The sequence below is a fragment of the Helicoverpa armigera genome, chromosome 6 (assembly GCF_030705265.1).
Source record: "Helicoverpa armigera isolate CAAS_96S chromosome 6, ASM3070526v1, whole genome shotgun sequence".
Classification (NCBI taxonomy): Eukaryota; Metazoa; Arthropoda; class Insecta; order Lepidoptera; family Noctuidae; genus Helicoverpa; species Helicoverpa armigera.
Window position 1 is genome coordinate 10,625,105 of NC_087125.1, and position 27,940 is coordinate 10,653,044.

At 36.1% G+C, this 27,940-nt stretch overlaps 1 protein-coding gene across 1 annotated transcript; it reads right to left on the reverse strand.

Moving 5' to 3' along the window:
- Positions 1-120: 120 nt before the first annotated feature.
- LOC110371089 (protein Wnt-10a) lies at positions 121-27,940 on the reverse strand. The gene is made up of 6 exons (XM_049852326.2): positions 27,272-27,940; positions 18,769-19,016; positions 8,904-9,193; positions 1,296-1,427; positions 833-954; positions 121-555 (listed from the first exon to the last, which is right to left on the reverse strand). The coding sequence occupies exons 1-6, from the start codon at positions 27,367-27,369 to the stop codon at positions 321-323; spliced, it is 1,125 nt and encodes a 374-aa protein (XP_049708283.2). The 5' UTR covers positions 27,370-27,940; the 3' UTR covers positions 121-320.

Here is a 27,940-nt window from a genome sequence, read left to right on the forward strand (position 1 = left end):
TACTATTTAAAAACATGCCTTTTTACAAGTATTTTAGCTGTGTCCTGTGAGCCGGGCAAAAATAAAAAAAATGCTGAAATCTTGTCAACCCCTTATGAGACTTTTGTAGAATTTTTTTAAAGACCATATTAGTTGTGGATCATATTATTGTGTCATGGATTTGATAGCTACATATTTCTGTAACGATGCTATCTGCAGCACAAAACCTAAAATATCAACTGAGTAGGCTTCTCTACATGCTTCTACTATAGTTTATAATGGTAGAAAGACTGTCGCCGCTGAACCTAACTTACACTACCGCATTACTAAGGTTCCCAAAATTACTTACAAATGGCGACCCACTTATCATCACGGCATCTCTCGCAGTCGACCCGACAGCACCAATGGAAGGTGCAGTTGCAAGGCTTAATGCTGGACTTCCTGATGAGGGCGTGGCCTCGACCGCAGCAGAGGAGGTCGCATGAACCCGTCCGTGTCGTCCGACCGATGCGACAGACACGGCCTGATGTGCCGGCGGAGTCTGTTCGAGGGTCTATCTCGCAGAAACTTGGCGATCTGGAAGATAGAAGTGTATATTAGGTTATATGTATTAGGAAGACTGTTTTTTATGGAAATCATTTAAAACTTGACTGCTCATTAAGCTTCAAGGTCCCAAGGGTTAAAAAAATGGGCAGCCGAAGTTTTTGGAATTACATTTTTACCCTCAATAAGTCTAAAACATGTCTTGCAAAGGTTATGGTTAATAATTTCAAATAGTCAGTTTTTGCGACTACATTTGCGGCGTTATGCAGGATAGTCAAGAACATAAATCGAGCAGTTTTGATAAACTTACCTCTCGAAGAACAGTAGGCTACTCCTCGGAGCTGGTCGCGCTTTCCCTCGCCTCCTGCCTCTGGGTCGGCCTCTCAGAACAGAGGGGCTGTTATTCAGCTCCTCTTGAGCAACCAATAGAGCCTGTAGAAGAATACAAAAACATTAGAACATAAACCCTAGCTTCTGAACGCGTTTCATCCGTATATCCAGGGAAAATTGACCCATAAGTTATTCCAATGTATAAGCTGTTTTATTGACAAGCTTTATCATAATACGATCTATAGTTTTTGCGTGAGAGGAACAAACTCACGCTAAAATATTAGGGTGATATTATGTCCAGTCAATAAGCTATGAAAATTATATGAAGAGATAAAATAAATCCTTTCACAAAGAAAAACTAAAACGGACTAACACCTAGGAAGAAGAGAAATCCAAGTCTCAAAGTGATGTGCCAAATCAAGTTAGTCCAATTGATTACTTACCTTTCTATACTGTCGTTTGATGGTAGACGCCACAGCTCTGAAGTCCGGCGTGGCTCTCCAGCAGGTCCTCAGTTGACAGCTGCCTGATAACCCATGGCATTTGCACCTTACTTCCATGTGGGACGACAGGATCTATGGAAGATAGAAAAGAATGGTACTTAAATCCCATCAGTCGGGTAACTACGGATATGTAGCATCTAATGAGGTTTACTTAGAATTAGAAGCCCGTATATAAAGAGTGGAAAATGCCTTATGTATTGTAGTACCTATATTGAAAATATAGGTAGGTATAAACGTACCTTCGTAAGGTATGTAGCCATACATAGGGAGCTATGCAATTTGCATGACAAGTAGCATTCCAAAATGTCTATAATCATTATAAGTATGCATACTAAGCCCCTAAGCTACAATCACGCAAAACAAAAACCCTAAATATCAAACCAGACTCTCAAACCTACAGAACCTGTTCACAAAAAGGGATACAACATCAAGGTAAAAATCAATCCACATATCTCGAACAAAATTACCCTCACACAATCAGCAGAACAACAGACTATGCGCAACCGAACGCAAAAAAGTTAAACAATAATATAACACGCGCTCGCCGCATCGCGTCGAATCGTAAATCTGTTGTCTCTATACGTGACCGCATCGACACTCCGCACTGATTGTGCCACCCACCACTAGCTTAACATTTACATAATTAAACGCCTTGCTGCAATCAAACTGACGTCTTAATTTCGCCAGAGCCGCCGGCCGCACAATTTCCCAAATTGAGTCGGAGCAAAAATTCAAATAAATCGGCATCCTCCACGCCCCTTCGAGCCTCGAACCTTAATAGCGTAGTATTAAGAGCGTTCGCGATAGAATTCGCCACCCAAGACGTTTGTAATACGTTGTAATGAAGCCGGAATATTAAAAATGGTTCCAAACCGCTTATTATGTTCTCACCTCGGCGGGGCGGCGGACTCGTGAAATACGGCCGGCTAATACGGAGCCCCAGGGCTCCCCGGCCTCCGCCACTACCAATAGTTCCTAATTGTGGCGCTATACGCAACACGGCTCAATTCACTTTTATAGCACTTGATACGTGATGGGGAATCTTAATGTTTGATTCTTTGGAACCTGTTCCTTGCCGCCTAATACAGATATTATCTCGCAGGAATCTTAATACGATATTGCTCTTAAATATACATTTCCCTGCAGAGAAAACGGTTTGATTGAAATAAACTCGGACTGTATTAACTGTACTACAAGACGCATTAAGTAGGCTTTTTAAATATAATTTAGCTTAATCGCAGAGTAATCATGTGGATGCCTTTAATCATGTATTTAAACCACTTACGTGTATTAATAACTCTATAAATCATTTAGTTTATGTGCTAAATATAAACAGCGGTTCTGAGAACTTGACTGTTAATTAAACACCAGGAGCTTCGAAGGACTCAATCATCGCGTACCTATCATCAATCTAAATTACCTTTAAGCACTATAGTTGATTTATTTACTTAATGACGTCTGCGGCCCTTAAGTGCAGACTAAACATGTTATCATTAAAGTGCTGTTAAAATATTATAGTTTATTTATGTGCTGCTTACGTTCTGCTGAGAAATGGCTCATTAACGTTCGCTTTGATATTGTAGGAATTGCTGGAAAGAATTATTGAAGCTGCAAAAACAAATAAGAAAAACATACGACAGCAATTATCCCGGCTTCTTGTTTTTGGGGACTGTGATAAAGTTTTGGATGACAAATTCACAAACTACTTATTAGATTTGGCGGTACGAACATACTTAATTTCATCTAGTGACTTGAGACATGACGATACAATTACCCCTCCAATAGGTAAGGAAGAATATCCATAGACACACAAATAAGTAGACAGACATTTGGTTAACATTGTGAAATGTGAATCACAACATAATCTCGCTGACGATTAACAGACTAACGCTAATAGGTTTGAGATGACCGTGGTTAATCTGACGGGCAAATTAACCATTAGTTAAACCGCACACGGAGAAGGCGCTGCTTCTAACTTTGATAGGGTTGTCGACATTAAAGATCAGTTAAAGTATTATGAGAAATACCAAACCCTCGCTTAGGGTACGCCTTTTTTTAGCAGTGGATATTTCTTAGGCTGCAAGGACAAGAAATGTGAATGAGATTGATGCTTTTGCAAGCAGAATGAAACTACACACAGTTGACGAAGTGTCTTTAGCAGATCATGCCATATGAATTAATGTATCTTTAGAACTTAACTTTCAGGGTTAAGTTAATGAACTCTAGCCGTCTAGACAATTGTCACATAAGACATTGAAATATAGAAGAAAACGACTAGGGCTAAAGGTTGCCTTATATTTGCTACTAACTTAAATTGGGAATCGCACCATAAGATTCATTTTGACAACCCTAACAAAAACAAAGTTGGAATTTGGTTACGGAATGACGTAAACTCGTTTCAAAGCGAGACTGTATTTATTTGGTTGTTCCCTAGTCTGGAGTAAACGCATTTATAATGTTACCAATTCGGATGTAGGTGATTTTGACTTGTTTAACAGTTAAGATTATGTTTTAACATTAACTTTATCAGACCGAGTTTTCTAAAAACTAGTTTTTCTGTGAAATATGAGTAAGAGAGGAAGGAGTATTTTCTCGTACCTTACATACAAAAACAAATAAGAACATGCATTAACTTACCTACTACTTCAATGAACATTTCCGGAAACCCTTTGTAGGTAACGTACAAAACTACAAAATGAACAAAACAATCTTCAAATCGATATCAAAGTCATCGAAACAACGAAATATTAACTCATCGTATAGATTTTTTATAACATAATTATCACCTTGGCTCTCTAATGTGGTACCTAATTTCTTGCGTGGGTCGAGTGAGATCTTTTATAGTTCCCGCTGAGGGGAACTAAAGACTGCCTGTTACACCGTTGTGTATCTATGATATTCAAATGTGGTTCTATGAATATGGGTAAGTTCTGATACTTTTAGATTTAGGAATAGTAGGTTAAATGCACAATATAGGGCTTAGACAAGTTCAGTAAAATGCTATTGAATCGCAACAAGTTCTACTTAATCTAAATTTTTAGAACATATTACCTTCTACGGTTTATCAATAAATGATACAAAGCCCGCAAAGATTGACTGCGATGTATAAATTATGCTAATATCCTATAGACAATACACCTTGTAAGTCAATGTTTTATGTTCAACAAGCAGCATATAAATTGGTTTATAGAATTAAATCTTTACGTTTATAAGTTGCTGTTACAGGTGGGTTGAAACCGCAGCTGGGTGGAACATCTGTTACGAAACGGTGTGATGAGTGCCGACTTTATTTTGACATTAATAAAAATATCATCGCGGGGGTTATTATAAGCGAGCGTGTCTAACAGATCTCTGGGAGGCTGTTAATTATGTGGCCAGAAAACAAAATGTTGGTTCTCTCCGGAACAATGGTTAAGTGTGGTCCGGACCACCGTGTTCGCTCTCACATTAATGGGTCAATTTACCTTCACGGCTTGATGCGTAATATGTAATATTAAATATTTGATGTATATGGATAAAAAGTAGGTGAGCTGTAGTTGCTGTTGTTAGTTGTTTTCTGATTGTGATTGGGGTGTCAGGGTGAAAGAGTAACGGGTGCAAATTGGTGCGAAAAATTTGAGCTTTCGACGCTATCGAATCTAGAGTTTTAACTCAAACAAGTATAGCTTATGCATGCAGCTTATGAAAACGCCGGACTTGGTGAATTAGCCTTAACAATGTTTTCTTCTTCTTTAAACGTTGATCACAATAGGTAATGCTCTTACTTTTAATGATTTTTTATTTATTTTAATCATAAATCATAATTATGAAATTATATTATAACTAGTACTGATCAATGAAATATTAATAGGAAGAAAATATAGTGCGTCAATAAAAAATATTAAGTAGTACCTGTACATGATTTAATTTTTTTACGACACGTTATGGTAAATTTTAGTAATGGCAACATTGTAAGATGGCTCGATCTTAACATCGTTAATGTCACGAAATTATGTGTGTAGTTATAAATTATCTTTAATTATTGTATAATCATTAAGCCTTCTAATTTTCATTGGGACCCTAGACACCAATAATTTCTTCTACATACCTATGTTCGTTTTTTAAATATTCATGTTCATCGGGAAATATCTGCTTCATTCAAAATATATTAGAAAAAATAAGAAGTCTTTTTGATATATATTTTTTCTAGAACCATGTTAATTCAAGTATTATAAGAACTAATGGAATAAAATGTTTCAAAATAAATTATCAAAAGGTATATATTTTTAAACCTGAAGTTGTCAATAAATACTGTAATAGTTTTTACACCTAAATAATCTACAAGTAAAACCAACTATCAAAGACGTATAAAGCCGAATGCGCATAAACCACCGTCCTTTGATGTAGGTTAATGAAAAACATTCTTTTTGCTTTAATTAATATATATTAATACACTAGTTTTTGCTCCCATGCTTAATATTTATATACCAGCGACGACTACCATAATAGGCCACACTTTTTACATTTCATTGTCAATAAAGATCACATCTGATTAACACTATGGCTCCTTTGTAAGCGGGCATAAATTAACAACAGTGTAGATTCAGCCTTATTATCTCGCTATAAATGTCACTAGACACCGGTGGGTCCGAAATAAATTAAATGGCCGTCTCCCACTATAATTAACAACTATAAACGTATTACAAATTAAATAATTTGTACCTAAGCGTCTCGTGTTTGTATAAAAAAACGAATGTATGAACGTAAATTGTATTAAATCGTAAATCCCCTTAATAAGTAAGCACGGGACGCGGTATGCCGGTCTCATGTCAGATTTGGTTACGGACATTAATATAATATTAATAACCAACTTAATTGTGTAATCTAAAACGATCTAACGCCTATCTTATGTTTACAATCTTAAGGTGGACATTCGTGAAAATGATTAAAGTCGTAACTGCAAAACTGAGTTGGTGGAGCAGTATTTAACTTTGGTTTGACATGTTTATTATTAGACGGAAGGGGCCTATTAAATTATTTGTAGTAATCCTGTACGGTAGGTCCCGGTATTTTGGTCGGACTGTCGGGCACTCGTGTCAGAATGCTTGTAGCATTAGTTGGTGGCCACAAATCAGGGCTTACGGCATGTTTAGGTGTCAGTGAGGAAATTATAATGATACTCTATAAGGAGATACGACGAATTGAATTGCTAGATACGTCTGCAGCGCGGAATTCGCATATGGTAGAAAAAATTTTGTGAGAACTGTTCTGTGATGTATAATTTTGAAAGTTTCAGTTGATATTGGAGGATTTTACTGATCTTGCTGAAGAAAATAGCTTTTATAAGCTTATAACGAATTATTTTTTATAAACTTACAATCTAATTTAATATCTAAGTATGACTTGCTTATAAGTTAACAGTGGGAGATAAATTGACATACTTATTCAACAGTCTATAATTTTTTGTTACTTCACCAAAAGCTTTTCACGATTCGCTGTTGTTGACAGATTCAATACAAAAATATTGATTGTCGATACTCAAGTTTATTATCGATAATTATTTTGCCTTATAAGTAACCACAATGAACTTTCGATTGAAACACGCCGTCATAAAACAGGACACTGTTGACTATAAAATTAAAAACAAGAAAATTGCATCACACGACGACATGTGCATGTAAATATAATCGATTGAGAACATAATGCCGTATCCGACAATGTTTATGGCACATAAAACGGGGTGTGATCACACAAAACGATCGGCCAATGCAATATAATACCATATTTTATAGGCATGTATCGCCATAAGAGGAGACCACCCACACAGGTGATTTACCAAGCCACGCCCATCCAACGCTCTTCAATTTTGAAGGAATGATGGTGTTGTCTCGACACTCTCGACGCTTCAGCTTGCTAATTTGGACACCTATGATATTATCGAGTAACACTTTGACCGATTTTTAAAGGGCAATCGATTTGTCATTTGTGTTTCGATTAATTTGTTATAACGTGGTTTCATCACTGCGGTTGACTGTTGCTGACATGTCGTAATTGTGTAAGATGATGTCTTGCGTAAGGTTGCATATGTAAAGGATTATCAACTTTACAACACTAAAAACAGACTTATCTAGTACATAAAATTGGAATTATGATTAGCTTTCAATAAGCCTTCATAAATCGCTTTATCGAATATTAATACAATAGGTTTATCCGACTAATAAAAATGTAGACACTTGAAGTGTTTTCATAAACGAAGGGACCACACACGAGGGTCATTAAATTATTAAAGCCTCACCCATTCAGACTCCAATTTGACATGAATAAATTGGGTGTTATTTTGACGTGTTTTCTTAATAATCTGTGCACCTACGTAGGTAATTACGTGGTCGAGTTGCCGATGATGAATCGAATAGACCATTGGGAACGAGACTTTTTATTCGATTTATTCGATTGCAAAAAAGGAAACTAATCGATAAAAATAATTGATCAATTACTGATTATTATATAGCTACGACTGTATGTAGGGCATGACTAAGATTTGATTAAGCTAACTTGTCCTAATAGACCGTCACCAACCGATCGGTAAGTTGAAATAATCGATTATTCGAGTAATGACTTCATCGGTATTCCTATTCAAATCGAATCGAAAATTGAAGGTTGGTGCGGAGGCTAATTTGAGGTTGTCACGTGAGTAAATTACACGTCACATTCCCTGTGGTGTCATTAAGGCAGTTTTATTTCAATAATTGAGTCATTTGAGACCTTATGCGTCGTTTTATGATAAAAAGATTTTGTAAGAGGCTTGGAATTACATATTTTAATATAGGAACACTGTGATTTTTATACAAGGTAACCTTTACGGTACTTTGAATATTTTTTTACGAAGACATGAGAAATTCAGACCTACACAATAAAAAATACAGCAGTATAAGTAATTCGAGAATATTAATAAAAAAGAATTAAATAATAATTTTAACTTCAGCTTCTATTATTGAAGGAACAAGCCACCACTAATTTAACACCCAAAACTTTCACCTTAAAACCATTGTAATTTCTTTTTCATCTTTACCTAATAACTGATTTGTAATTCACCCCACTATCAAGCCTACCGTAGGGTTAACTAACGAAGTAAATTGAAGTGTCATCAGACCCTGGCGGTGTCTTTTGAATCCTGTCATCTTACACTTGAATATCACATCAAAGTTAATAGGGGGTAAGATTTTGTCGCTCGCGTGTTTTGTTTTATGTCGGTGGGCTGTCTCAATTGTTATTGTTAATATTGCATACGATTAGCATTCATTGGGTAGTAGTTTTGTGTTTGTTTAAAAGAAGAATATTATAATCGTTGTCATCCCACTGTGTGTTATATTGGTCTATTGGAACCAATTCTTCATTGGGTTTGATCAAAGGGCAGTAATGATTTAAAACTATTGAATGTTCATCGTCAGCGTCTTTCATTATTGGCATTGGCATTTCATCAGTGGCATTTAAAAAGTTTAAATGAAAAACTAGCTCATGCATATCCTAAGTTATCCTTTTACGTAGCTAAAGATATAAAGCTCAACTCACCGATCTCCCAGCATTATTGTTATGCACATTAATCTTCGACTGCAAATCATCCACTTGCTCCCTTACATCAAGAAACTTCTTTGAGAACTCGATCCCGTAAGCCAGGTTATGTGAACAGCCGCTCCACTCCCACTTGTTGACCTTCGCCCTTCCTCGGGGGTCATGCGAGGCCCGGTACCCCAGGGGGTCGCAGCCACAGGAGAGGAGACGGCCTTGCGCGCATGCGCGGGCCACGGAGTGCGCAACCCCTGCTGCCGTGAGGGCGTACAGGAATGATGATTCGCGGAAACCTGGGGGGAGGAAATGGTGGTGAGTAATATGGAAGGCAATGTGAGTTTAGTAGAGGTGAACACTTTCTTTGGCATTAAATTGGTAAGCACTTTAGGTTTACCTATAGGTATAAAGAGCACTTTACATCTTGGAAGAGCATACCTAGTAAGTTTATGCGGTGCTGCTTCTTAAATATCCTGGTAAAGCGGTAAAAATACCAAAAATTCTTTTTCCCCAATTTCTGAACCAAGTTATGAAGTCATTTGAAAGGCAAAAACTGAAGCTCCTTTAGCACCTTTTCAATACCACTTCATATTTCATAATAGTTATGAACTATAGTTAATGAATTATTCAACATCTTATAAAGAAACTAGTCCAAAACCTGGATGCTTAGTTAGCCAATAAATTAGCCAAGCTAAGAGGCCCACCCAGCTAAAACTGATCTTATATATATTAGCGGAATAAACTAGACTAAGTGATCCTGTTAAGCGAATCGCGGATACTTGCTGTTCATGTAAATCGAGGAAAATGAATAAACAATTTGAATATTTAAAAGGAGTTCATCCGGAGATGTAAAAGTTATGCGATCTTGTTCGCTGGTTTAAAAACTGGTCGCGTGGATGTAGGAAACTTTGATAGGCTCTTGGATGTTAAAACAAGTAAATAAGTTTTGAATGTGTATGGTATGGAATGAAATAGATTAGAAAGTTAATGATATCCTTAAAATTTGGAGAAAAAGAAAACAACTATTAAAAAGAATGGAAATAATGGAATGGTACAAAAAGACCTGCTTAGCCAACCCCAAATAAGAAATCAGAATGAGAGCAAAAGTATGAAAATGAAAACGGTGAAGGCTGCATTTCAATTTCTTGAAAAAATCCATATCTGGAAATGCAGCTATCATCTAATTTATATGCAACTGCCATTAAATCAGTAGAGCATATATTTTTTAACTTTTTGTAGACATCATTCACGTACTGATTTCTTTCATGTCGAATTTTTAACATAGAGTCGAAATTGAAAACAATAAAAAAAAAAAAATCTTCAAAAACCTCACAAACTTAAACGAAAAACCACTGAATCCCACAAACACATCTAGAGTCCCTATATCTTCGGCCGTCGATATATCTGGTTCTTTATTTCCCTTATTCGGAGTGTGTGGTCGTCTCGTCTCACGGAAGGCGCGCATTCCACACTATATGTACCACTACTTATCTACTTGCTTGCAGAAACCGTTCAAAATCTACACCGTTTTGAAAAAAAGGAACTGTGATTCTGGTTTATAATCCAGTCTTACTTATGAAAAATTAAATCATATTAATAGTTAATTAATCTATGCCTAATCTGTAAACTTCTGATGAAAATAATGTCACTGCTCGATCCGTGAAACCAACTCAAATGAAGGTTTAAGCAAAGGCATTGTATTTTAATAAGAATTTATATTCTTAACTTTCCGGTAAATGTAAAGAACCAATTTACCTATGATTAAAATAAAAATACGTAAGCATAAATATCCTATAAGTTAGTCTACCTAAACAAAAAATGCACAGCGTTAAAAATTTCATTCACCAAAAGTGGACAGATTTTACAATTCTATCTCAGTAATTTCCTCTCAAAATCATTCAAAATGCTGTCCATTACCGCTTTAGCTAGTTGCAGGACTTCCAATAAATCTGAAGTAACAACAGTATACGGCGCATTCCGATGATATCGCGATACGGTATTTATCATACATAAACTAGTGGCTTCCACTCCACATTCGATTTATGTAACGTGACCAGAATATTTGGTATTCAAGGACTGTTGGAGAAAATGTCCGAAGGTTCTAGAAATTTTCAAAAATGTTGTACTTCAAAACTTTGTACAGTTGTTTAAATTAAGCCAGAGGACTTTCCGCTCATATTGTTTAGTCCTCTTGCAAATGAAAAAGAAACTTGTAGAATGAGCTGCAGGTTTAATAACTTAACAATCCCTAGTGTTTGAGTTATCTGTTACCTATCCTCCTCCTACCACTATGTATCGATTTACACATCGTCAGAAATACTTCCTTTATATAGCCTACCTTCATATTCAATAGTGTCATGTTATGAAAATTTATACTATTTTCCTACAAAGTTATTTGTAATCAATCGTGTATATACGCAATGCGTAGTATGCTTTTGAACTGCACAATTGCGCATAGTTGGCAGCGCAGAGCTAACTCTCCGGTGTCTAGTCAAGCAATCAGTTACCAAATCTTTCACAGCCTATTCAGAGCTTTTGCAAAGAATTAATCATAAAAAGAAAATATTGAAAATTATAAAAGATTTTCGTGTCTCCGCCGTGAACATCGAAAGTCATAAAAGAACGTCTTTGTCCAAATGTGCGATCATGAAGCGTGCATTATCCCGCCATTCCTAAGACTGACAAAGGGACTGTCCCGCTTAAACCTAACAGTCTGGCCCCACAGATTTATAGGAACGCGGAACGTTACAACCACCATTTATCTGTTTTATTCCAATAAATTAAATAGTGAATCCATTCGCGTGATGGCCAGATAAGCTGTTCGCCTCGCACAATGTAATCTTTTTACCATAAATAGTATGACGACCGATTTGCATTTGAGTTAGGTCTGTCTTGAAATTAATTGTGCTATTCTTGCTATTTCATTGTGTTAACCTGAATAGGCCTTCGGATTTTAAGTGCCATCTTTAATAGGCAATTATGGTGGTTCCACCTGCTTTTGTTTCTTGTTCTTTGGACTATATGAACCGGTAATTTGATGGTGCGTGCACTTTATGGCTTATCTCATGTTGGAGATGATTAGTTTGACTTTATTACGGTTTTAATTTCCATTTAATTGGGTATGACATGGAAGCTTTGTGGTTGTGTTCAATTGATTGTCCTCTTAAACGTTTTTTGATGTTTACTTGCTTTGTTTTATTTGTTTTTATATTGATGGTATGTGGGTACGCGGGGCAAAATAAGAGCTTTTGCACTGCATTCCTTTATTTGAACCTTGGATTATTTATACTTGAAATTATTTTTCTTTTCTCATGGCAGTAGTCTTATTCGTCAACAGTCTTGCCACTCAGTCAAAAAACACAAGTTAAGTACATTTTAGTGCTTGCATGATGCACCAATCCCTCAAGTATCTTTATCTCCGATCAGTTAAAATAATCGATTCATAATTACTAATTAAGTGTCCCCATAATTAGTAAGTTTTTTTATTTAGTCGTTCTTTTTCGTCGCTCCCACGAGTGCACCCGAATTTTTATCTCGATAAATTTGATCCGAATGAATCGAATAAATTAAAACGATTGTATCGAGTGATTAATTCGAGGATCCGAGTTATCTCTACGGATTAGTGGCTCCCTCTATAGAGTGAGCCTAATTGACACCCAGAGATATGGTTTATTAAAATAATGGGGGTTTTATTTTTGGATATTTAAAGGTATCGTTTCACATATCTATGGCATCTTGTTGGATGTTATTGCATGTGATTTAATGTAATATGTTCTGTTCTGCTATTAAAAATTATAGCCATTTAGTAAAAGAAGACTTTATAGAGATCGCCGAGAATACGTTTTTTTGTGGGTATATCATTAGATATGTGGTTAAATCTAGAGAGCTGAAGTATTTTTATTTGCTTTACTTCTCAATTTCATTCAGACATATTAGGTACTATTTAATGCAATTATTATAAGTTACGATCCTGTATTATTACCGTTAACTGTACTCACAAAAAGAATATCTAAAATCAACACATCTTCCTCACAATGAAAATTTCAAGTTCTAGTCGGAGGCTGGTCGCAAAAACTACCAGACATGATTTAGGATGAATCGCGTTTAATATGATGATAATCATTATAAATCAACCATTATCTTCGTCAAGTGATCGTTCGCTCGATGAATTAATACTGTATTTAGGGACTTTTAGATGCTACGAATTTTAAAAATCCAATGTGCTGTGGTTTTATTTTGAGACAACTGAATCCAATCATACTTTGATTGATTGTAAAAAATACGTAAAAGCTTACTTTTTTGAATTGTAATAGGTTTTAAAACAACGACTATACTATAAATAATTTAAAAATTCGGAGACCGTGATAGCTTCACGAGAATGGAGATGTATAGAAACACAAAGGGCTTTTTGGGAATATTCAAATTGAAGCAGAGGCAAGGTATTCTTTGAAAATGTTCTGAATGAAAATACGACCGCCCTAAAACCGAAAAATCGTTACGTAATCGAATCGACGAGCGATCGGAATCGTAACCTCTAAAAGCATTACCTTACTATGGTTATCACTCGAGATCGAATATAAACTGCTGATGTATGTTACGGTGTCCCATCCAAATAGGGCGATGTTATTGTTTATTTATAAACTGTACCCATCCAGGACGTGCTTTTTCCGAGTGGCCAGTGACAAATTTATATTTGTCGATCGTCCGAGTAGCGATAGAATCGATGCGTCGCGATTTATACCACGCTCGAGTGATCGATTTTGATGATTCCGAGTTATGTATCGGATTGGGTGTACTGTTATCGACGAATTATTGTATGCTTGCCAAAGTTTGTTTGTATTGAAATGGGAACTCGGATCGTGGAACGTTTCGTAACGGGTTAAAGGAAGCGGTGGTTCGGACCGAATAAGTTGTGCTTGAGTCGATTTTTGTTATAAATTGAAACATAACATAGATGAATTGTTGTTTCAAATTAAGTATTTAACTTTATTCAAGTCAACCTCTTCGTAGATTTACTTATGTTGAACAATAAAAGTGAAACGTCTACTAAGTCCAAGCAAGTTTTTTAATGGGCGCCATACTGTCCACACGAAAGTTCTCACACTCCAACAAATAATTAAGCATGACTCGAAAATTAGTTTTATTGAATTCTAAGTAGACACAAACAATTATTAAGAAGAGTTGTTTAGAAATCAAACAGGAACATATCTATATAGAGAGTTAACTGAGCCGTATTATACCGCGGCAGTATTATAATTACCACCATCCCACGTTTTAGTGTCAATTTGCGCCAATTAGTCGGCCTTAAGGTTGTATATCGCTCGGACCGATACCCGTGCCGAATTCCTTAATCGACTTTAATGAATTCCGATTATTCGTATTCGACTTTTTCCAACGAAATGCTCTGAATTTCGAACTGGTGACAGATTTTAAATTCTTCCCTTACACTTGTACCAAAGCTTTTTGTACGTGTTTGTTTTAATAATGCATGATATGTAATTATTTTTGTTACGAGTCGACGCATAAAAAAACGTTCGGCGATTTACGACACTCGATCTACAACGAGTTCTGTCCTCATATAATTTGTTGCTGTATAATTAATATGGGACCGATATTTGCAATTTAAATATTAATTTATCTGTCCAATAGCGTACGCGTAGCCATAAGTAGGTATACAATGTTGAAACCGAAGCAGTTTTATTTACATTTGCGATTTAAAGTTGGTCGGTTGGTCAATGTGGCAAAAACAAGTAACGCTTCTGGTCCTAATTACTTATACCTGTCCATCAGTAGGACAGCTGGACAGAGCGTCGGCCGCGACCGCAGCGCCACCTCGATTCCGCGAACCAAGGATTAAATTGGTAAATCTACATCGATGCCATATACGGCGATGCGGCGCCGACTTGCAAAAAATCAACGGCCTAAGTAAATACAAATTTCAATTTTATCATTGAACGTTTTATTTAATTTCCGATTCTTAAGCGTATACGAACGCGGACGTTTTATTTAATCGAATGCGCATAATGATTGGTTTTTCCGAGCAGCGTCGGCGGTGGTCGTCTTTTTCCGTGTTGTGTAACATTGTTTCTGATGCGCTCGCGCACCGCGCCCGACGCGCATGCTCGCGCATCATGCGTGATTTACGATTGTGCACTTTGTGATTTTTAAAACAGTTTTTAGTGGAGGTTCTCGCTTCCAACTGGATAGCTTATAAATCTGGCGCCAAAATGAATGAACTCCATTGAGTTTTTCGGTTGTCAATTATTGGAAATACTCCGTATATATTCATACAATTACTGTTAATGATTACTTAGGTTTTTGTGTACTTTATATGGATAACGGGGTGGTCGGATTGTATGGGGTAAATATCCTTAAAATTTAACTGGATGCTAATGAAATAACATTGTGAATATTTTGCTTTATTGTGCAATTCAAATGGTCTCGGCCATATCATCGGGCTTTCTTTTTTACTGCGAAGTGTTCATGGAAATCAGCAAATAAAGGGAAGAAATAAATTGTCTATGGCTACGTTTATGGATATAATTAAAACTTTTATTGTTACTTTGCATTATTGCAAGATTTTAAAGGATGCCATTATGTAAATGTGGTCTATTTATGTATTCCCATTCACTATTAATGTACTTAGTTAAGCTACTATTTATGTAAAGGTATGTGCAAACTACTATGCCATCTAAATCGTTGTGCCAAGTTGGGACCTTACTTTTTTGAGAACACGTTGGTTTTGCTTTACAAAAGTCGTATGCGATTTTCTTTTTGTTTTATTTAATGTAATTTAAAATAACAGGTAATAATGTATTGAAAACGGAAGAGAAGGAGACGATGCATGACCGACTCAAAGATTGCAGTTTTGGGAACTATAAAACACATCAATTTCCTAAATATATAACCAAAATACCACACAGTAGGTATAAATATACCTTTATAAGGTGCTGCAAGGGCTTTGTACCAATTAAGGTCCATACCTTCGTCCTGTGTTGCGAATCTCTAATTACCGAAATAAGGCGATAAGTCCGCTGTGACGTCACTCACTAATTTATGTGGTTTAGGTTTCACACGTGCGGCTATTACATTTGGTTTAATGATTGAAACCTGGTCTTCCTTGACCACTTGGTTTTATGGTCATAGGAATCAGTGGTTTAGCTTGGCCACATTTGAAGGTCATAAAAACAAAGCTCGTAGGTAAACTAAGTAATATCTAATTAATAAGGAATTTAACTAAGAGTTTTCTACCTCATACATATAATAACGGTTTACATGATTTGTTTCGTTTAGTGAGATATCCTGCTTTTAGGGTGAAAAAGTAACAAACATCAGCTAACTCAGGATGAAGCTTTAATGCTCTTAAAATTCCGTGCCAAGAACGAGTTCGCCTGACATGATGCAATTTACCTAAATCCCTAGCTAAACGATTATTAAAGAAACGAATGATTAAGCATAAAACGATTTCGAGTATCGAATACAATCAAATCAAAATATTATTAAAAAAAAGAACGAGGACCTCAATCAATGTGTATCTTCAATCGATGTTAAATAAATTGAGGCTAATATGTACCCTTTTGGATGAATCATTATTATTCCTACACGATATTATCCTTTAAATTTCCGCAAGATCACTAATACTCTTCTTGACTTAATTAACCCTTAAAAGCGGGCTCATAATCTGACAGGGAACAAAAAGGCTAAACAAAAAAAGGCCACTCGATGTCACGTCTAAAACTGGGAACTTTGGACAAATTCATGTTTTTATGGGCCTTTTGTGTGTTTTTTCTCACAGTTGTGAGGCATCTGAAGGAGCACGATTCGGTAACGCACCGAGGAAGATGTTATCGCGACCATTAGAGGGTTGAGCTTCATCGCATTGAGACATTTCGACACGTTCTAAATCCTTTTAGGATTTGTTATTTTAGGTCAATGATGGCGCTTTATCGCTATTTGCCTTGACATTTAAGTCGTCACAACCATAAATTATAAGTAAGGAATTTTGACGTCTCATTTGAAGATCAATAACATGACACACGTCTCATATAATTCGTCCGATTCTCTTATAATAAAGACGTCTCGTTTCGCCGACTAAGTTCCCACGACACGTCGTCAGATAAGAGGCAACAACGCATCATGTTTTTGCAACATCATAACCACATTGTCGTCGGCACTCCGTCACCTGACGACATGTTGTTGATATAAAACGCCAATAAATGTCACTTTTTTATGACACATTCGCGTCGTGAATTCACGTCACGTGCGCTCACGCCGTCAGATTTGTATCGACGCATGTTCGCCACCCTGTGAGCTCCGACGCGCGCCATTCTCTCACGCGAGTCTGCCGCCAGCCGACGCGCCGACCCACACATCTCACGCTAATCTCACCTACCATCCGACTATTAACGCCCGAGGCGAAAACTTTTCCGACAATAGACTCATTAGCCTCACAAAAGTCATTAAATCTTTGACAGTATATTGTAACATCGTCACGTACAAGAGCGCTAACAACGTGTGGAGGATCTCGGGGAAGCGGAACAAATCTCGTGATCTATCCAGAATGCCATCCGTCCACAGCGCTCTTTCATCGGTCCTACACGTTCGGACAAAAAAACCAACGGCCCGGAATCATTATTATCTTTCTTCTTCGATCATCGATCGCTATTATCCTATTTAAAAGCATCTCGATTTGTTCTTCAGTTTTTTTGGTTTCACTCTCCCGTCGGCGTTTCAATTCGGGACCCCAACAATGGACACGTTAAGAAAGATGTTTAAGTGTTTAGCTACGCTGCTTTTTTCACAATTTTTCAATTTAAACACAGTCGTGTCGCTGAAGGGCCGGAAGGTGTCGTTACGGGCATTACCTATACTAATAATGTCGACGACACAATGCCCTGAATAACATTCATAAGTTTGATCTCTCAACATTTGAATATGCAATTACGCGTTTTATGTATTTCTATTTAAGACCATGTATTATCCAATCCGGCTTTTTTAAAGCTTAATGAAGAATTTCAAACTGTTATTAAAATGCGCGCAGCAATAAAAGGGCGTGGAGAAAATTGAGTAACTCCGTTGGTACTCAAGTCCAGGCAATTCCAGTTAAGATATTAATTGGTTGAGCGGCTGTGGGGCGCGGGGTGGCGGGGTGGGGAGGGACGGGGCGCGGACCCACACGTAGCGTGAAATCGCGGGGCGCGGGTGCCAGCCCCACCTGGCCACCACCAGCTTATTATTTGTTGTCTCCCATCTTCCATGCTCGTAAATTTCCACGTCAACGTGTGCGATGATTGTGGAAAAAACGAGGTCGACAAAGCCTTTTCACACCCGAAGATAGACATAAAGACGGACGACTCAGTAAATACGTATATTAAGAACATAATACGCGGAGATGTCCGTTCACCGGTGGCCCCTTAATGTGCGTGAATAATTTTTCGTAGTAATAAATTCGGATTGTAATGGTTGATCGCGATTGGTTTGAAATTTTAGTTGCGTTTATTTTAATATATAAAAGAGTATTACATTCATGTAGGACTGGTTTTAGCATTTATCGTCAATGATTGCTACCACCTACGTTTTTGGAAATATTCTTGTGATGTTACTGGTCTTCTGTTACGACAAAAGCTTAATAAATAAACATGTTTATTATCTCTCTGAAGGCATTATTTGAGTTGTGTATAATTTTAGAGACAGTAGTAGCTTTTGTCTTTTGCTATTTTGACAAAGCAATGAAGACTATCTGATGGCTTTAAAAGACCTTTCATTTTGTTTTATTTTATCTAGTAACTTCACTATTTTATGTTAAAGACACAGCTATCACCATTTTCTTGAATGAAGCTCTTAGTATTAAAGTAGGTACAACAAAACTAACCTCTTTTCATAATAGAACTGGCATGAGGGTTGCTACTCTTCACAAGTAGACTGGAACAGTTCCATCTATGCCAGCGGAACTGATGCTGGCACTCCTTGACGGCCAGCTGCAGACCTTCGAAGGCTATGGCCACGGTATCTGGTGACTCGTGGCAGACTGATCTCTGTTCCCTGGTGAGACCTCCCACGAGGCGACAGGTTAGAGATGAACTGAGTTTTACGTGGTAAGGCAGCATGTTGTCTCGGGAACTGGAAGAAGTAAAGAAGAAGTTAGAAGAAACATTTGAAATTGATAATAGGAAGAGACTTTTGGAATGGGCAACTAGAATCAAACTTATTTATATTTTTGACAAGTAAAGGCGTAAGTAAATGAAATAATTGATTTGACAAACATGCTCATGACAAACCATGAAAATGTAATTTGAATAAGGATTCTGGTTTAAGTATTGACTGGTAGAAGAGGTTAACTGACATATATTTCTGAAACGATTTTGTTTACACTCCTAATCAACAAAAACATCAGGGCCCATTATTTTCTAAAATATTTTTTGAAGACTAAATCGTCCTAACGCCCTAACTTGTATAAAAAGACCACCGTGGCAACCGCTTTCTTACATATAACTAAGTAAGAAAGCGGTTGCCACGGTGAGATAACACTAATATTAATGACATAATCACACACCACATCAATACCGAATAATTAACTTAAATTAACTCCTCATTTATTCATAACCGTAGCTCCTAAATGGCGACAGTTAAAATAACTAATAGCTAATTAATAATATAATTCCAATACAAACAAATAATATTTCGTCACACCACTATGCAGCTAATTGGGCTATTCTCATAATTAAAGTCACCAAAACCAATTAATTTATGGACGCGTTCGTTCGTATCGCGGTATTCAAATAGTTGTAGAATGAAACAATTTGTTCGTGTAGTCAGTAGCTAATAAGCCATATTTTGGTTTGTTCCCTTCTGCTCCACAAAATCCTTCCCGACAGGTCAAACCAAAAAACATTTTGTTTTCAAAAATAATAAAATCCTTTCCCCGAGCTTCAAAAGTAAGCTTTAAGTAAAGTACGTAATTTTGATATCTTGCTGACGATACACATACATTTTTTTAAGCCATGTGGAAGGAATTTGAAGGTACCTATTTATTTTCTTCTACAAAATTTTAGACCCAAATGGAAGAAGTGTATGTAAAAACTTTGGTAACAGAAAACAATGAGTATAGAGTAGATGGGAACAAGCCAATATTTCGTGTGGTATGTGAAATTATTCCGAGCGATTTTATAATTAAGTCCCGATTGAAAAGTTATGAGTTGGCGTGGATGCCAGTAGATTGTTTTTGTCGGGGAACTGGCCAGAGGAATTTTACTGACTACTGTTGTTTAATATGAAATTAAATTTCGAATGCTTTGGAAGTTTGTGCTGTGAAGTTCTGTGGTTGTGTTCGTGTATAATGTTGTTGAAATTAAACTGTGATATGGCAACTTTTCATGAATTTTGTCTGGCTAGCTGTGTTGAAACTTTTGAAAAATTGGTATGATGTGTATAATATAATTACCTAAGTACCTAATATAAGTTTTATCTGATGTTAAGGCAACGAAGTACTTATGAGACATCATGTATGTTTTCCACGAAGGGATTATCAAAGGTGGTTCTCAAGCAATATTTAAAATGAGGTTTTCACTGAACATACAATCTCAAACCACAAATCGCAATAGCGAGCACTGAGTCACAGTTGAGTTAACATAAAATTCTGTTAGTAAAATTAAATAATATTAAACCATCGAGTTAAAAACCATTAAAACAACATAATATAATCTCAACCTATTTAATATAAAAAAAATATAAAAAACTAAAAAAAAGATCGTGACAAAGCCACGTCGTCAAAACCTAGATTAAAAAAATAACATAGAACTAGATGCGGCATGACAGGAAGTGTCAAAGATTAAATAAAAACTGTCACCGCACGTAGGTACTTGCGCCACATCAGATGTACGCGACTACGCTCGATGGACACAGATAACAAAAGCACGTGTGTCATATCGTGCCAACGTTTCGGATTTACCCGTCTTTTGGTATTTTCTTGATCTTTGGTCAGATTGATATTTTTTAAATGGAGCAGTTTTTTGATGGCTCCTAAAATCCAAATAAGGTTTTACGATTGTAATGTACATAAGTTTCACACGTTACTTAAAAGTAATCAACGATGATGATCAGATTTTGAAAGCTAGACGGAAGACAAAAACTGCTTGATTTATTATCTACACAGTAATATTTTAAAATCTGAGTTACTATTAGTTTTTCCAATGCTTTTCCTGAGAAACGTTGTTTAAGATAAACATACATACTTAAAATACCTTAAAGTCTCCTATTGACCCGACGATTAATATTTCAAAAGTAAATTAATTTTGAAAAATATGTTATTTAAATTGCCTGCCCTGCAAATTATTTTTTTATTCTCACACATTACTTAAAAATCCTATTCAAGTAATTAGTCTTAGATAAATATAGGCACCTATTACTATTACTCGAATTCCTTTCTTTGTTTGGTCGCTACACTGAGGGCGAGGCTCACTCGAGTATTTAACTGACTACAAACATTTCTTATCACAAAGGCGTATGTTCTTAATTTAGAATGGCTAAGTGTGGGTAGAAGTAATAGATAGAAAGTTCTGTATATATTTTATTTATTTGGTTTTCTTTCCTTTCTCCGATCTCTTGAAAATTCATTCAAAATTCATAGCAAGCGGATGATCTCCTTATTCTTTTTAAGGGTTCAATTTATTTTCATTTTGGCAACACGTCCCACTTTTAAAAACCAATACTTTTAACCTGTCTACCTATTAATGAAAACCGCGTGGAAAATCATCATATATTTTTGAAGTTATCGCGAGCAGACAGACAGACGAGATTAAATAAATATTATATAGAGATGAAATGGTAAGGACACAGTTATTTTTTATTTGAAAGTGAAACCATGAATTGTAAAAAAAACATTAATTTTAATAGCTTATAATAACGACATTGCAAGTACAAAAAAGAAAAAAAAAACAATCATTTAGTGCAGTGTCAGTTAATTTAATCCCACCCAAAACAAAAATGTGAAAGACTGCCAAGTTCGATTAAATGGGAATACTTCGCCTATAAAAGAAGTGAGATCTGAATAAGTACCAAGTTCCATACACATACCTTAGTTAAAAATAGTTACTTTTTAATGATGTTACTTGGCAAGTTTTCACACACCTTGTTATAAACCTACTAAACGCAATGAATCAAGTATTTAATTTTTTTTATAAAATTAAATAAGGAATTATTAAATCTAGACACACGGCCGGTGTGTCGCTTTTTTTGCTCGAACTTGGCGGACACACTGCCGTGTGTCTAGATTTAATAATTCCTCATTTTTAAATGGAACAAGGAACACTAAAAACAATCGTCACTCAAGTTAAATACAGTTTTCCGTCTTTGCATAACTGTTGAGTTATCTGGTGCCTTCCCACGGTGTGAGGTACTATTATATACACAGGGTGGGGTAAATGCGTATACTGTTGTAACTTTGTATATGACTGTTCGTGTTTTATTAAGGCATTTTGTAGAAAAAGGTTTGAGTAATGACGATTAATAAATTTTTTTGCGATTTTGGAACGAATAGGTTCCTTCTTCTTCTTTTTCCTCCTGCCCTGTTCCCAATTTTATTTGGGGTCGGCGCAATGTGTCATCCTCTTCCATTTTGGAAGGAATTGGTTCGTTAAAGCCTATTACTGTATAGATACTTGAATGCAGCAGAAGTAAAAAATTAAGAAACTCTCTATTTCCAGATATACTGCAAAAAATTAAGGAAAAAGAAAAAGCGAAATCATTCCCGTCAGGCGAAAAAGCATTTTTTTGTTCGATCGGACTCCATAATTAAACACAATTACGTCGAATGCCAAACGCACGTAATAAAAGCATTTAAATCGTAATGTTTACATCCCAATAAACGTAAATGTTTGCAAAATAAGTTTCCTTCACCAAAAAACCAGCCACACATCGCCAAAGGATTTAGCAAAACTCCTAACAGCTCTCCCAAAGTCGTTAAACCCGACTGATCCAATTAAAACATGGCGCGATACTTAATAATTGCCTTAAAAATTCCACATGACGAGATAAAAACAATAATTTCGTACTTTAATACCGTCGACGGTAAAAAATAATAAATCCGTTGCCGTTGTCGGCCTGATGAAATGCTACGATACCCATTCAGAAAGGTTATTTCAATACAAATTACAGCCACTTGCATTGCTTCTCTCTGCGTGCCGACAATTCTGCAAATACTTTTATCCTCTCTAACACTGAGATTTAAAATGCCTTACCTTTAGAAAACCCACTGAATAATCTACTCTAAATGAAAATTTATAAGCATTAAAATTGCTTGCTCACTGACTTCAGTTACGACATTTTGCTATTAAAACGCGCGAGTCTGATTGAAATTCCGTGTACTAACAATGTATATACCTTCTCTATACCTACAGTAGGATTTATATTCTTCTATGAGATACACTTAATTTGTGGTACGTTGAAAAATGTTGAAACAGAAGCAATTAGTCCGATAAGTGTTAATATGTGCATAAATCGGATAATATCGGCTTATCGCGACTCTCTGAGACTTCACCGTAGCGACTTGTATAGACAAATCAGTGCTATTTATTGTTATTTAAAATGCATTAATTTGTCCTGCCCTGCGTGCTAATGATAAAATGTATTTTATGCATTTATATCGTTGTCTTTAGAAAGTGAAGTTTCGCTTTCTGATTGAAATGTCGAGTATTTGGACCACCAGCGGGTCAGTTTTGACCATTTGACTTTTCCTTGAAAAAGCTTCGCGTGATAAAATTTTTGATAATGTGCATATTATATCTGTCTATTGACAGAAATAGGCCCATTTCAGTGTTTTTTTATGGCATTTTGAAAGCTGGCTTTATATGACTTTCATAAAAGGTGAAATTGAATAAAGGTAGGAAAATATTCATGAGAGAAACTTCAATGAATATATAAAACCGTAGTGTTCTGCGTTAGGATTTTCTTTTTGTTTTAAACAGACGATTTACGGGTATAGACATACTTGTATAAGAGCCTAGAAAAAACACAAGTGAGAAAATTCTTCTTGCATTGCAACTCCTTACGGACAATTCAGTATTGAGCGGGAAATACCCTACATGCCTAGCCCTAAGTTTTCTAAAGCAACTATTTCATTTATAACATAATTTATGCACATTAATGCAAAACGAACATAACTTCAGTTTAATTTCTGAAAAAGGAAGTTATAAAACACTCAATAAAACCAGCGATTAATAGGTCGATCCTTTGTTCCTATTTTCGTAATGTAAGGTAATAATTTTCTGAATAATGGCAACACTGTGATGACAAAATGCTTGCATGCATAAACCTTTGTGTTAAATAGTTATATTTAAATGTTAACTAATGTTTTAAATGTTCGGTCGACGTATAGATACTCTGAGCGATAACCTCGTTTATGAATAGTTATTATTTTACGAAGATTTAGGTTGTGTTTACTGGAAATACCATGTTGTGATATTGTAACGCTAGATGGCAGCACTTGCTTATGAGACTTCAGTGATTGTATTGAACTTTAGAATGCATTCTGTTGATTTTTTTAAAGTAAAGTATTAAATAAAACGGTAAAAAAGAAAAAAAAAAACCTACACGATAAATTTTTGTCTAGTCGAGGCTGAAAGTTTCATGAGGAGTTGAGAAAATCTTGTAATGAATTAAAGTCGAACCTGTAGAATGTAGATGGTTATGTAGTACCTATGGTTAGTTGTTAATATTAGTTTTAACGATTATTAATTTTAGAACTTGCAGACATAGTCCCATGATAGCGAGAAATTACATAAACTGCTGTCATTTATCTACTAGAAACGAAATAGAAAAGAGGTACCTATTTTTCAATCTTCAAGGGACCTACCTAGTAGTAAATACGGTATTCATTGCATACAAATAATGTATTAAAGTTAATTAGTAATCCATTACGGTACATTGTAATACGCCTCCGTATGCCATTGTCAATGGGCCTTCAGTGTAGGTCGGACAAGCAGTTCCGTGGGTAGATTTTGATATTAAATCAATTCTTCTTAGGATTTGTTATTATTGTCAAGACTTTGAAATACAATTTTCCTGTCCCTACTAATATTAATATTATAAATGCGAAAGTAATTCTATCTGTATGTCTGTCTGTCTGTTACGCTTTCACGTCTAAACCATTGAACTGATTTTAATAAAATTTGGTACAGAGATAGAGTTGACCTTGAGAAAGAACATAGGATAGTTTTTATCCCGGACTTTTGAAGAATTCTCTTGGAAACGCGATATAACCGAACTCTACGCGGGCGGAAGCCGCGGGGGAAAGTTAGCAATACTGTAGAGAGGTATAGTTTGTGGGTAATCTTTCTGTCAACTACACTCATTTTGTCGAAAAACGCAATTATTTCTTCAATATTGCAGCATTGTTTGTGGGAGTGAAATCCCGGAAAACAGCTTGGCCAGTGGGTTGTCTTAAAATAGGTAATAGGTAAGTATTTTAAAAATTATTTTTTAAGGTTGGACCTTTAAGACCTGTAAGAAATCATATTTAGCGATAAGACTACCCATTGTGTCCATTAAACTCCTTTTAATAATTTAGTTTTTTATCTTAATTGGGTTAACGTTATTAATTGACACTATTATTCGTTCTACTACAATTCTCCATCAATTCTCATACTACCATCTCTATGGTGTAACTACTTACTGGTAAACAAGTACGGATCCTAGTATGTCGTTCTGGGGTCGATTCCCTGGTGTTTACACGACGTTGTAAAAAGCATCCCGTAAGCTAATGTGACTTTGACAGCTAATTATTATTTATTTACTTCTAAAAACAGATTTTGATAAACCTTTGACTACTAATAAAAATATTACAAACTTCAAATACGGTCTGATTAGTTATGTACTGTTAATCCATTTTTGGTGAGACAATCATTCGAAATTGAAAGATATTTAAGAACAGTTAAAATAAAAAGTAATTATTTTTACAGTAATATTATTTCAATCATAAATTCATTGTTTTGCGTTACAAACACTAACATATATCCACGAACAAATTGCACTGACGTCAACATAGCAATATTGCTATTGCATACTTTGATCTTTGACATTTGAAAACTTTTATTGCCACTTTTATGGGGCATAGGAATCTAAAAGCCATTGAAAATAAAGCTCGGATACGCCAATAATATTATTTAAAAAATACAAAAAGGTATTCACAAGTTTCTCAAAAACCATGAAATTCAACCAACCATGCAAATGTAAGAAATCGGTTGAACCATTCGGAACCCAAACATATTTCTATTTACGATATTTGAACAGATAAAGCTGTACTAATTGCATGCTAGTAAGTTTTTCGCACCTTTTATAACCGCCTATAAAACACATTTTGACGAAGTTTCATCTAAATTAGCATGTTTGAGTGTGTGAAACGATTTTCTGTGAATAAAATCGGATTGAACTAGAATGGATGGATCGAACATAAACGGGCGTGGAGCCATTAACATTTTCAATGCTGGCAATGAAACAAGAAATGTGTATATCTGTGTATCACCACCTGTTTGCCGTTTCATAGTCCGGCACTAATTGAACGTAATTGGTTGTTGACCTTTCAAACCAATTCGAAATTCGAACGGTATCCGGGTTTAAGTGATCTGTCTTAAAAAGCAATTAAAGAGAGGCAAAGGAAAGTAAAAATATTTGGACTGTGACGTCACATGCCAGTATCAAGCCGAAAATGTACTTGCATGAAGACAGTTTGTGATTAAACGACCGCTAAAGGACACTTTACAGGCTCAATTCAATTATTCTAATTAAAAACTTATAGGTACATTGTATTAGTTACAAAAACAAAATTGAAAATGAACGCTACATTTAAAAATAATTAGTTCTACAAAACCCGATACGAGAACCAGTTAACACCAATAAAAGGAGCTCATCCAGTCCCAACTAATTCCTCGGGCCTGAATATCAATCACGGAGCAAACAGCCCTACGATTATGCGACCGCGTGCAGTGGCATATCGACGCATTAACATACTACGTAAATCTCCGCAGTATTGGGTGGGCCGACAAAATGATTGTCACCTTTTAAATTTACATTCATTACCATACATTACGCGACTCAGATCATTATTCATTAGTCGCCCGTGTTGTCTACTTAGGACCGTTTTGCATGATTAGGTGTCGTGATGTTTTCGTTTGGTATTCATTGCACCCCTATTTGTTTGAAGCTCGTTGGCTTATTTTCTTTGTGCGTGTGTGTGGCTATTGTGCTGTTTTATTACCCCTTTTTATGTTTGTGTTCGTCTACGAATTTTGTAGGTTCTAAAACATTATCTGCGGTATCAATGATATCATTCTCTATATTGATGATAGATTCTGGAAAAAATAAAAGATATTAAATGAACTTACCTCGCAATATTCAACAAAAATATTAATAAGAAAAGTATTGCCGCATGAACTGTCCTTTGCATTCTGTTATTTCCAATTAAAACACGCAGCTCTTTCATGTTGGCAACACTAGGTCCTCTTTTCGCGGGCTCATCGTTTCAACTTGTCACTTTTACCGCGAAAATTGACACAACGCACTGGTTTCTGTCACTGAACGTCAAAACAATTTTGGGGGCCAGTCCAAATGTTATTGTTCGCGCCAAACTTGAATTTAGAACGTTCTTTTTAGACCAATTTAAATGGCGATCGTGTTTTTTTTCTGAGTTCAACTAGCGGTTTTCGCGCCGTTTCTTGTATTTGGTGTAGGTTTGTCGCGTGTTTTTTATTCGCATTTGATTGTTTGTTTACGTTTTAGTCGGTGTACCGTCGGCGCGTTGCCGTCGGTTTGTATAGCGAGCGTGATCAGTCGCGCATGTCGGTGCGTTAGGCGCGTGGGACGTGAGGCGTTCTCTTCGCGCCGCCCAGACGTCGAGAAAAAAAAAGCTAGAGGGGCGTCTTCGGCACGGCCCCACCTACTCGCGTCATTATCCTCGTTTACACGATTATTTCCTATATTTCGGCACGGAACAGATGATTTTTATGTGTTATGGCCGGCCGTGTGAACACAGTGAGGTCTCGTTTGACAGTGGC